The sequence below is a fragment of the Micromesistius poutassou genome (assembly GCF_964030765.1).
Source record: "Micromesistius poutassou genome assembly, chromosome: 3".
Classification (NCBI taxonomy): domain Eukaryota; kingdom Metazoa; phylum Chordata; class Actinopteri; order Gadiformes; family Gadidae; genus Micromesistius; species Micromesistius poutassou.
In genome coordinates, this window is record NC_140273.1 from 12,858,709 (window position 1) to 12,872,040 (window position 13,332).

The 13,332-nt window shown below is 44.0% G+C and overlaps 1 protein-coding gene across 1 annotated transcript; it reads right to left on the reverse strand.

Moving 5' to 3' along the window:
* Positions 1-416: 416 nt before the first annotated feature.
* Positions 417-12,964, reverse strand: smox (spermine oxidase). Its single transcript, XM_084465943.1, has 7 exons — positions 12,837-12,964; positions 8,574-8,814; positions 6,724-6,950; positions 5,614-5,787; positions 4,007-4,826; positions 2,689-2,849; positions 417-1,167 (listed from the first exon to the last, which is right to left on the reverse strand). The coding sequence occupies exons 2-7, from the start codon at positions 8,785-8,787 to the stop codon at positions 1,015-1,017; spliced, it is 1,749 nt and encodes a 582-aa protein (XP_084322069.1). The 5' UTR covers positions 8,788-8,814; positions 12,837-12,964; the 3' UTR covers positions 417-1,014.
* Between the last annotated feature and the right edge of the window lie 368 nt (positions 12,965-13,332).

The window sequence follows — 13,332 nt, forward strand, 5'->3', positions numbered from 1 at the left end:
GGTAGAAATTATATTCTATCACTCACCTTACCATGATAACCTTTGGTGTATCCTTCAATTGTCATGAAAATGTTTTCAGATTTAGCGTTTTGATGATGACTTCACCTCATAAATCATGACACACTGCTCTCCCCAACATGAAAATACCATATGCCGCTTTGAATAATATAAAGTATCAATATTGGTGTCGATATCAACGATTTTGGTCCTGTATTACTTGACACCCAATTTTGCAGTATCACCCACCACTAGCTAGGATTCAGATGTGAGCTTCCTTTCATTAACCTGGAACATAATTAATCATTTAGAAATAATGATGGAGTGACAGTGAAAATTGTTACTTTTTTTATTATTGGTATAGACATGGAAAACATATGTAGATTTCTTTGAGTATTGTTTGTTTTTTACTGCATTAATCTTGTTACAAGTCAAAAGGAGAAAATCAAAGGTACATGAATGGTGTCTAATTAACACTGTCACATTAATGCATTGAACTGGATTTGCTTTTCCCTTCTGTAGACATATCTGTTCTCCCAGCTGATTTAAAAAAGGCATACTTTTCCAACAACAGATAAAAATGTGGAACCAAAGTATAACGTAATGTAATTACTGATATGTCTTGACAACTATTACCTCGGACCATATGACCAACATTTATTAGGTTTGTTAAGTGTTCTTCATTTTAATCAGAATTCTCATCATTCAGAATCAGATCAGATTAGATACAGAAGGCACTTAAAAAAAATAAATTAAATCCTAAATGCTGTTATTATAAACATTGTTACATAGATGGTTAAAAAAAGAATAAGACAAAATATTGACAGCACCCATGGAAACTTAATACACATCAAATAAAACGGTATGTTTTATTCTACAGTACATTTGAAGTTAGACTTAATTTATACTATGTAAAGCCCCCAGATTGATTGTAAGATGTATAACTTTTCTTACAAACATACAAAACTTTTTTTTATTTGTTTGTTCATCACTAGTCAGTGGTTCTGGTTTGTTGGTTTACACGTTAGGCGTTGTGGTTTTAGCACTGTGCAAATCCTGGTACATCTCTACCAGGCGGTTGGCCTCTCTTTGGCCTGACAGCAAAGCACCATGGGTAGTGGAATAGTATTTCCTGTGGGTGGCCTCCCCAGCAAACAGGACCTGGAGAGGCTGTTTGGAAAATATCACACAGACAATAAATAGATTGAGAAACCACACACAAAACACTTGGCTCTCACCCATTTTCTGACTGCCTGCCCCTCACTGTATGCCGAGTATAGCTGATACTAGTGTAGCCGTCATGTGTTTTATGATAGTGTAACCATCAGGTAGTATATCATCATGCATGTGATAAGGTTATAAATGTGGTTATGTGGTAATTTTTGGTTAGAAATTGCTTGTTGTGAGTTGAACGAGGGATGTCTCTTTAACAGCAACAAGTACACACAGACCCCCGATATATCCCCACTCTCTCACACACACAGACGCAACACACACACACACACACACACACACACACACACACACACACACACACACACACACACACACACACACACACACACACGCACGCGCACTGTGGTGTCAAAGTGCTTCAGGTTTCAAGGTCTAGTCCCTTGGCTGGAACCACAACTTGGAGACAAGCTGTACCGTCTCCAGGGGTCACAGAATGTGAGCGGCTGGAGCGAGCAGGGACTGTAAACAACCACAGATCAGGGAAAACACGCTGGGCCATCAGCTGAGAGGCAGACAGATTTTTGGTCAACTACAGATTTTCTGTAGTTGACCAAGGGCAATTAAGTAACAGGTATTTTCCATAGTTTTTCTTTTAGTCATGTAATTTACCCTATTTTATCATGATGTTAAAACTCAAAGCTCAGGATTGTTGAGATTGAGTAGGCTGGTCGCAAATAACGCAAATATCCAGAGCTGGAGAGATAGCAGAGGCCTAGGGGGATCTAGAATCTATTCTGCATTCTGCCAGACAGAGATACATAATATGTTCTGTGTGGTGCCCTTTCTCTCACTCGCACGCACTCACGCACGCACGCACGCACACACACAATCACTCACATTCACACTGTCTCTTGTGTCACTCTCTCTCACACACACACACACACACACACACACACACACACACACACACACACACACACACACAAACAGACACATTGTCTCTCTCTTTCATACACACACACACACACACACACACACACACACTGTCTTCCCCCTGCCTTTCATCCTCCTACTCTCTCTCTTAGAGGAGGGAAAGACAGAGCTACTTTTCCTCCTCTCTCTCTCTCTCGTTCTGCTTCTATGCTGTCTGCGGTCAAACAACAACAAACCAACGTGACAGCGGCCGCAATTATACTACATCATGTCCCGCCTCTTGAGAATTTAGACCCTACGTCATACCCCGCCCCTTGCAAGCCCGCCCCCCTAAACCATCCGGAGATTCTACTGATGTCTGAGCGACACCGATGTCCACATTTCGGGCGTCAAGTGTGAATAAGTGTGAATGACCCTCACGGTCAAACCTCCTGATGTACAAATGCAGAGAAAATACGGAGGTCATATGTGAAAGCAGCTTCTGTCTCCCCCTCTCTCCATCCATCTGTTTCTATCCCACCTCTCTGCTCTCTCTCTCTCTCTCTCTCTCTCTCTCTCTCTCTCTCTCTCTCTCTCTCTCACCGGGGCCTTGGTGCTGTCAGCGCAGGGCAGGGGCGTGGCCAGCCTCTCGAAGTCCCCCCCGCTGGAGCCCACCCTGGTGAAGGAGTAGGACCCCTGGATGTAGGGGTTGCTGCCCCAGGAGGAGCGCAGGATCCGCCTGGGTTTGGGAATGTCTGGGTTTCCTGGAGGGAGAGACGGGAACACACCACACAGGGGTTAATACAGTGGAAGGCTGGGAGGCTACATGGCTAACACACACAGAATACACACACACTTAGTACAAGACTTACATTTTTTTTTTTTTTTTACCTAATTCAAATTTCAGTTTGCTAAAGATAATCCAGTCATAACACACCATCCTGTGTGTGCCAAAGCTTTGTGACCGAACCAATCAAATTGCCATCATGTGAACGCTCCCTGACCTGTCTCCAGTGGGCTATAAGATAGGAGATGAACAGCTGGGGGGATTCTTTAGGCCTCTATAAAGTAGAGGCCTTGGCACATTGAGAGACAGTGCCTCTCTCCGCTCTTGGCATTGTGCTGTGGAAATCTAAATAAACCCTGGTTGACCGGGGATGATCTCCTTGGGGTAACCAGTTCGGTGTAATCCGTCTAATGACTCATTCTGCTAGAGTCCATGGCGGATGTTAACAGGTCTCGGACTGCTTTGGGTGAGAACTGTTCCAATACACAGCTCGCCTTGACGTGACCGGGGGGGGGTGCCATCCAAGTCACGGGGCTCAGAGGTCACGGATTGCTGGTCAGACGCTCCACAGGGATGAATGGAAGTCATTGATGCGTGACGGGGGGACGGGGGGGGTCGGTCGGGTTTGCTCGGGAGTTCACTATACACAACCGGGGGGAGCGCGTGCCCTACGACGGGTATATAGTACAATAGTACAACGCCACTATTGTCAAGGTATGTTTTAACACGAGTGAGGAAAAGCACTCAACTGAAACCATATCTACTGCCTGCTCCGGGGAACTGGGAAAGCGCCACTTGAGAGTCTGTATCGTGAAACTACTACTAGACCACCAGACCCAGAGCGCTGTTGCAACAGGCGTCTTCCCCTTCCATTATATTGGTTCGTCACCTCTGAGAGATCTTTCACCGCAGAAACTAAATCGGCATTGTGCGTGTGTGTGTGTGTGCGTGTGCGCCTATGTGTGTGTATATGTATGTGTGTGTTTGTGTGTGTGTCTGGCACATGCGTGTGTGCTTGCGTGTTTGTGCATGCGTGTGTGTGTGTGTGCCTGTGTGCGCGCACAAGGGTGTGTGCTTGCCTGTTCTTGCATGCCTGTGTGTGTGTGTGTGTGTGTGTGTGTGTGTGTGTGCGACCTGTGAAGCGGCGCAGCAGCTCGGTGCAGGTCTCGGCCACCGTGGCGTCATCGTAGCGCTCCATGACCAGCGCCTCCTCGCCGCAGATCCAGCCGTTGAGCATGTGGCCATAGCGCTGCGGCGGATACAGCACGTCGAAGGAGCAGATCTTCTTGTACCACTGCTCCTCCGGGTGCGCCGGCCGCCGCCGCACCCCCCCCATCTCCCCCAACTCCCCCTCCTCCAGCTGCTCCCCCTCCTTCTCCTCCTCCTCCTCCTCCCACACCAGCTGGATGCTGTTGCACTCGGGGCTCCAGAAGGGCTGGGCGTACTCCAGGAAGATCTTGTTGGTGGTGCCGATGCCCAGCTTCTCGATGGCCAGCACCTTCTCCTCGGGCAGCGGCGGCGAGAACAGAGCCTCGTGGCGGTCCTTCAGCACGCCCAGCGACGCCGTTACGATCACGTGGTCGGCCGCCAGCCACTCCTCGTCCGCGCACTCCACGCGCACCGCCCGCCCGGCGCCCAGGATGAGGCGGTCGTCCGTGTGGCGGTTGCGGTCGTTTTCGTTGTGGTCGTCGCCACGGCCGCCCTCCTCCCACGTCCGGCGGTCTCGGCCCTCCCGGCGATGCGTCTGCTGCTGGGCGGAGGCGGTCCAGTGGACGCAGCGGACGGGCTTGCCCAGGGAGATGTTCCTGGGCGGGATGTCCCGCGCCAGGATGTCCACGATCTTCATGAAGCCACCCGGGATGACGTGATGGGCACCGGGGATCTCCGTCCACTCGCCGAACTCGCTCAGGGACACCTCGTCCATGCTGGGGGAGCTGCTCTCACAGCTCTCCACCTGGGGGTCACAGAGGTCAGGGGAGAAGAGGTTGCCACGCGTTGGTCGACTCCTAATGGTGAATGAGTGATTTTTAACCTTCGTGCACAGCGAGGGGGTTAATGGGTTACACATGGTAAGGGTAAAAGATTTCTCAAAGAGGAGAAGGTTTATTATCCTATGTGTGTTTTCAAAATAAGCTGCTTATGTAAATAAATGCTGCATATTATATACATGAAATATATACTATGAAGGGGAACTAACAGGGAATTTATATTCATAAGAAGATCTTTTCAAATATCTACTATTTAAATGACCTGACCTGAAGTTCTGCATTATCAGTAGGTTTACTAGTATAAACCTTTCTGTAGTAGGACTTTATGGTGTTTTGCTAAAACTACTGTTACCAAAGATGAGCTCCAGGAGCTACAGTTGGAAGCTACAATAGGGTGCTCAAGTATCTATTGTCTGACAGTAATGACTGTGAGTGACTGCCCATAATATGCAAAGGAGTTTCTGATGCTATCCAGACAGAAGTGCACACACACATTCATGCACACACAAGCACAAACAAAAGCATGCATTCACCTGCACTTGCACCCTTATATGTTCATAATTGAATGTACTTAGTGTAAGTAGTAGTAGTGGTAAAAAAAATGAATGAAATGTAATGCACGGATGCACAAACAAAAACAACACAAACCCACAGCACACTCTTACACATACAAACACATCAAGACCCTCAGGGGCAAACACACACACACACACACACACGAAGGGCCTCATGGGCACACACACACAAACATACTTTGAGGTACTGCTGCAGCAGGGAGAGTTTGAGCTTCTTGATGGTGTCTGAGTCGTCGGGGTCTGACGTGATGCGCTGGCGCATGTTGTCACGCGTGAACACGCCCACGCTGTTCTGGCTCTCAGCACACACCGGCTTCCCGGTCTGGTAGAACTCCTGTGTCAGCTTATACACCTGGGCAGGTAGAGAACAGCAGAACACTTAAGATGGATGGGTCAGAACAGAAGAGATGTGCTTTAGCCTAATACACAGGATATACTTTTTAAGATTGGGGGAATGTTATTCTGATAGTACATGTCTTCCTTTGTGTATGTACCCTTCAAAGGAAAATAAAGTGTGTGTGTGTGTGTGTGTGTGTGTGTGTGTGTGTCCTTTTAAAGCCAGCATGCCACCACTTACCTTGTGTTCTGATTCCAATAGCTACTAGATTATTTTTGCGTTGGCAGCACTTGAACATTTTTTGTCCTTCCTCCAATTTTGAAGCTTTGAAAGTTCTTGGCCGCTCGGAGGGTCGCTTTGGATAAAAGCATCCATAAAAGCCTAAATGATTAAATGAAAACTCCAGCAATGCATGTGGCTGAACCCCAAACCCCCCTACCCTCCACCTCTACCATCGTACGCCGCCTCCACCTCATACCCTCCATCACCTCCTCTATCCCTACCCTTCACCACCTCCTCTACCCCTACCCTCCACCTGCTCCTAGCCTCCACCTCATACCCTCCATCACCTCCTCTCCCTTCTACCCTCCACCACAACCTAGTTTGTTTTTTACGGTGTTATATGACTTGAAATTTTAACTCATAAACTGTTTTTACTGTAACCCAGGAAAACTAGGCCTATCAGATCGACAGGTTCAGATGTCCTTAAAATGCACAAACTTCCTTTCTTTCTGATGCTATGTAAAGCACTTTGAACTGCAATCCATGTATGAAAGGTGCGATATAAATAAAGCTTTACTCACTAGTCCTTAAAACATTACTTACTAGTCCACCATCTCCTCCATCCCTACCCTCGACCTCATACCCTCCACTGCAACCATCTACCCATCACCAACTTCTCCACCCTTCAACACCACCACCTCCTCCTCCTCCTCCTCCCGGGAGCCTCACCTCGTTGTACAGGTCGCTGAACTCCTCCACCAGGTCTTTGGGGATCCTGCGGCCTCTGTTGGTCTGGTAGTGGGCCACGCCGTTCTTGCCGTAGAGGCTGATGCGGCCCACGCTGCGCTCGCTGTCCGTGGTGTGCTCCAGCAGCCGGTGCTCCTGGGCCAGGTGGTACACCGGGTTCCCGTTGGTGCCATGGATCCACGTGGCTCCGAGCTCGAGGCTGGCTGTACCTGGAGGCCAGCAAACACAGCAGGTGGTCTGGTGAAGCCGAAGTCACCATGGGGGGGCCATGGGGTCGTTATGTAGCAGAACTATTTGGAAATGTACATGGTAACTGATAACTGGTAACTGAGACATGTCTGTATTTCCAGATAATGGAGCCAAATTACAAATTGGTCTACTTATTGACAGATCTATGATTTACACATTTACAAATGTGATTGCGCAAACACCGACTCTGAATATACATTTGCAGCTTCCTGGACACATTCACAAATCTCTGTGTGAGATTATTTTACACATTTACAAAGCTGATGCTTTGTAACACACGGAATGAGTTTGACCAAAAAGCAATTGGTGAAGGCCTTGCTTGTCAGAGAAGGGCGATGTGCTTCTTAGTTATGGGAGGAGGTAGTCAGAGAAAAATAATTGAGGGTCATTAGACAAATATCTTTAAAAAATATATTTTTAGATAATCTCTAAAGCATGTATGAAAGAGACTGACTGACTATTAGGTTATGTAATGTGACCCGTTTACATAACTGGCTTAAATCTGGTGCACAACAGTGATTCATTCAAAACAAAGCACCATTGTGAATTGCATTTGTGTTTTCATTTGAATTTTTATATTTTTGTGATATAAATGGGAATATCAGGAGTGCAAGAAGAGTACTTCCTACATGTAAAAACATGTTGTATTCATAATGTAATAAATGACTACCTTTGTTTTGTGAAATTTTCTGGATCAAAAGTTCATGGCTGCCTGTCTAGTTCACCAAGCTGTGATTTAATGTGACGACGCGGCAGGGTCTGAGGCGAATCTTATTTTGGGCTTTGTTTATTGGGTTTTCCGAACGTAACAATGGCCATCAAGGACTTTAGAGCAGAAGGGTTTCCCAGAGTCTGGAAAACACACTAGGGTTTTCCTGGAACATAGACTGCATTCCAGATGAGCTTCTTTGAGACTGCATACGGTCATTTCAAGGAGAAATTATGTTTTTCAAGACTAGAAAATGAAATAATATTGTTGGCTCAAGTAAATGTGACTTGGATCGATTGTAAAATGCTTTTGAATGGCCTGTGTGCTTCCTGATGATCTCAATCACGCATGACCATGATATGCATGTAGTATAACTCTACAAACAAATTAGATGTAGTGCTATGAATACAAATACAGAAATTAGATTGTATTTTAGCATGCAGAGAGTGATACATTGAACACGCAAAGCTAAAGACAGCCTCCCTAAGAGGATCCAATACATTAGCGTTGATAAGCACCCCATTCATACACTTAAGTGTGTATCTTATCTCTGATCGTTAGCAACTAGTAGGATGCAAATTAGCATAGATCAATGCATAGATTGGAACATACGTATGGAAAAAATATAATAGAAAACCTAATTGGATCAAGGTATCTGAAAATCCTTCAACAGAGCAAGGTATTCTATAAGCATATCCTATTGGTAGCCCGTTTTTTTCCAAGCATCCACTCAACATAAAAAAAACAACATGACGGATCATCCTAGCATAAATTTCCCGGTTCAGGGCGAAAAAAACAACAGAAAGTGTGTGTGTTCAGATTTTTTCTCTTTCATTGCAAAAGCTCCGTAAGGCAAAAAGTCCTCTGGGCTCACCGTGCTGTATGCTCTGCACTCTCCCCCCGACGCGGTGGGACGCGTCTAGGAGCCTGACGTCCGTGAAGCCGGCGTCCAGCAGGGTCTTGGTCGCAGCGAGTCCGGCTAGGCCAGCGCCAATCACCACTATCCGAGGCTGCCGATGAGGAGGTCGTCGTGGGCCACTACTATGAGTATCATCAGTGCTGTCTGACGATATTTCACAACTTTGCATGCCGTATGAGCTCTTCTTCTAGGCGGTCTGGGGGGGGAGAGAGAGAGAGACATTGAGTGGTTGGATCTCTTTATAGCTGGAATCCTTCCCACGTGTGAGGGGTTACTTGTGGGATTGATTCACATCATACTATTTGAGACTTCCATCAAATTGAATTTTTGGGTGACAAAAAAAACCTGTGCTGCTGTGTGTGTGTGTGTGTGTGTGTTTTTGTTACTCAGGAACAATACAATTATAATAACAATAATAATAACAATAATATAACTAGTGATCAACCGATATATCGGCCAGCCGATATATATATTTTTTCCGCCACTTTTTTTATTTTATTTTATTTATTTATTTTTCCGGCATGATTTACAGACAGTTCAATAAATGTTCCTTTTTTAAATTGAGACTTGAAACATTTGTTATCATCATAGTGTAATTTTAATGATGTAAATTGAGGGAGAAAAAGCAGTATCGGCTTAGCCTGGAAATCCAGAACCATATCTAGAAAGCTGTACGGTCTGGCAACAAGAAATGAAAATGGCCGCGGGGGGCGGCACCAAGCATGCATTTGAAAATATCACTGCATGCAATTGGATAACACTATGACCAATCGGAAGAATACAAGGGGTGACGTATCTAGACCAGCGGAGCTAACCAATAGAACGCTTTTGGCCCACCTATATCAGATACGCCGATGTGTTTGGTTTGGTTTGGTAATATTCTGGGGCAGGGGAATCGGGAATTGAGTATATTGCTCGCTCCCAGAGTGACTCGCTGAGCGAGTCACTCTGGGATTCAAATTCAAATTCAATTCAAATTGTGCTCTCGCGAGAACTCTGGATTTCCAGGGTAGTATCGGCTCCAAATATTGGCTCAAGAAAATCGGTATCGGCGTATTGGTCATCGGCTAAGGCTGATGAAAAAGAATGCGGTATCTGCCCTAAAAAATCCATATCGGTTGATCCCTAAATATAACAATAATTAACTAGGGATGTGAATAACTCAAATTTTTCATGGTCAAATAATCTGTGGGTGGTATGAACGAATAATCGATTATTCGATGTGTGCCGACATTCACAAAGGCAGCCATGGATCATCGGCAAGAAATCACTTAATATCTTAAATGCAAAAAAACTAACTTTAACAGTGATCAGTGTTTGTGTTGTATGCATATATATTAATATTTATGCTTGTGTATTGTGTATATTGTTTTTCTGTACATGATTAATAATAATAAAAAAAACTAATAGTGCTACAGAACCAACATTAGTTCCGCCTGTTAATTCTTGTTTATTTGAATGGGAAAAAATGTTAACGGTCCAAATGTTAAAAATCGACTTTGACCCTCAGGAACGAATAATCGAATAATCTAATATTCTGACCCATCCCTATAATTAACAATAATAACTGTTTCTGTTTGAAAACTCGACTCTGGCCAATGAGAACAGGCCCCCTTTTCACCTGGTCTGTACACAGGAAAATAAACTGATACATTCATAATAAATTGTGCTGTTTAATTCTACCCCTGCGTTTTGTTGTGTTCTGGTGTACTTGTACGCATCTGTGCATACAGTACATCTGCCTGTTTATGTGAACTCTTCGCCGCAGCCCAAAGTGCCCTCGTGGGGGGGGGGGGGGGGGGAACGACGACAATGGACATTAGATGTGAACCATGAGGGACAGCTGCGTGTCAAATCAAAACACTAGAGCACAACCTCCTCAGTGAACCTAGCTTATGATATTACATTGAAAAACATGAGTCATGGTATTTACATGACACACACAAAACAAACAAACTTTTCTCCCTGCCCCATACAAAAATGCCTGTTGAGCATGTAAGGGTGATACTACTCTACACTCCTTTCGTTATGCAATGCATAATATGAGACACACACACACACACACAAACACACACACACACACACACAAACAATCACAATTTACTGTGCACCGTCATCTGAGCAGGTGTTGGGCCACTCAATCTGTTCCACCACTACATCAAGGTGCGTGTCTGTGTGCGTTCTATTGTTGTTGCACACCAGAGAAATAACATGATATTATTTTGTGTCCAGTGTGGGCCTAACTTTTTTCATACAAAACAAATGTAGAGAGAGAAGAAGCCCCTGAGAATATTCGAGATACGCGAGACAAAAACAAGAGATGTGTTTATACAGGTGAAGATATCTGTTTTTTTATAAATGTCTGTGTTCACTCTGCATTTAGAAACATAAATGTGGAGCTTTTTACAACCAACTATGAATGCTTAGGTACAAAACCCACAAACTCTGGCCAGCTGTTTGCACTGTGAACCAGATACAACAGTGTTACACCATGATTTGGAAAAATATATACAAGTTCAATACAAAAGCTCAAAATGAATATTTGCCATTCAGTGTATCTGCTGAGCATTCTGGTTGAGTAAAGTAAGCTTGGAGGCCTTAAAGAATAGGGTGGGAATAGCATCCGACACTTTGATATCGTCATCATTTGACATAATGAATGGCTTGCACCCCACCAAACAGATATATATGCATAGTTAAATGCTTTACTGCAAATAACTATGCAGTAAAGCAATGTGTTCAACTGTTACTAGTCCTGGCTTGCAGAGAAATACATATAAAATATAATATAATGTCGAACCCAGGTTCGACATGAGCAGAGCCAAAACAAACAGTGCTGTAAAAATCCACTCCTCCTCCTCAACTCCTTCTACTTCCTCACTATTCCCCACTTCTCTCCATCCTCCTGTTTTGTAGATCTGTGGCAGCTCAGGGCCCAGTAGCCAAACGCTAATGTCACCAATTGCCACTCTTCATCCAATACAGATTATGAGCCGTGCTGGGTGGGAAAACAGGGCTTAGATGTAACAACTGACCTAGAAATGGCAACCTACATAAATCTCACACTGTGGTGAGCAAAGTGACAAAACGTCCCTGTTCAAACATGCTCTCTGACTGTACCCGACATAACATAGTCTGTATGAATCCATATCTGTTGGAGAAGAGTTACAGATTGTATCTTCTAGGAACCACAGTGGAGTCTTTTGTTCTACAGATCAGACATCCTACAGCCCTACTATGGAGGGTTATCACTGCCCGGTTAATAAACAGTTAGGCCTATGCTATCCATACAAATACAATAGGCTACAAACGACATGGCCTTAGACAGAGAGAAATTGGCATCTGAGGCTGGTAGGAATTGTTCCTGTAATGAAAATAATTCAAATAATCTTTGTGATTTGAATTATAAGTGCTGCGATTGATATCAGTTGTGATCATGGTTAAACACTGAAGAAAACGGGTGATCTTTATAGAAAATCGTGTCTTTGGTGATTTTCCTAATGTTTGTCTTTTTATTCCCATTCATTTGTTGAAATAGTTTTCTGATTTCCAATATTTTAGGGTGATACACATTTTTGATTATGTTTTGTTGTTCATTTTATTCTTGCATGGTTGTCATCATGCTCTGTGTGGATACTAAGGTGAATTTGTGCTGTACAGTCTAAATAAAGCTGTTCGTGTGGTCCTGATGGTGCCACGTAACGAAGTTTGGATGCCAAAGCGGCAGCACGAGAGGACGTTGAAAATCAATACAGAACCCCGACCCTCTGACAGCCGGCTCATGATAACGTAATACATGAATACAACATGATATAAGGGTGAAATCCCCCCCAAAACACTCCAATGTATTAGTTAAGGCCTAAGATCCAAAAAAAGCTATTGTCACAGTCGTTAGAGTAACTGTTAGGGGTTGTTTTCTTTTAACGAAGATGTACAGGTCGTACGATCCCATTTTATATTTAATCTAACGTTAACATGTCGTTCTTAAAATCTCAAATTGGTTTAATATCTGACTACAATACACAACCTATTATTGCTCTGGGAATCGTAACTTAATCATAACTTAAGCATCGTTAAATTCACACCATAGAAGGAATCCCCTCTTTCTTTAACCTAAATAACGTTTATATGTCCAGAATCGTGATGTCTCGTCCCACCACTTAGTTAAATTCAATTTCGCTGTCAAGAGTTATAGATAGAGTTTGAATTTGTAGATACCTGACTCCGTTGGGCTTCAGTTTTAGAAAACCTCAGTACTGCGCTTTGCTTTGTGTTTTCCTCGGAGCACCGGTGCAGCTTTGTGTTTATTATGCGTCTCGGTCTTGGAACCAGAAGCAGCCAGTTTGCCATGGCCGCTGCTACCTCTACATTAATAAACATGAGCCCGGTGACGTGGAATGAGGCATACCCCGCCTACTGGGGGACTCTCGATTATTGTTGGTTAATGTTTGCCTACAGGCGGAGTTTGTAGGCTGAATAAATGTTTTTTTAATTCATTTTCCAAGTGCCTTTCAATGTAAACATTTGACGTAAAAGCCACCGAGTCGACAAACTTTCACACTGATTTCCTAGTTCTATTGAACCAATGACAAAATATACAATTATTATTTTTGTCATTATTGTCATTCTTCTTCTTCTTAATATTATTATTAATATGATTATTAATAGGCTACTATAGATTTTACGTCAAAATCGAATCAACGTCGTTAACTGC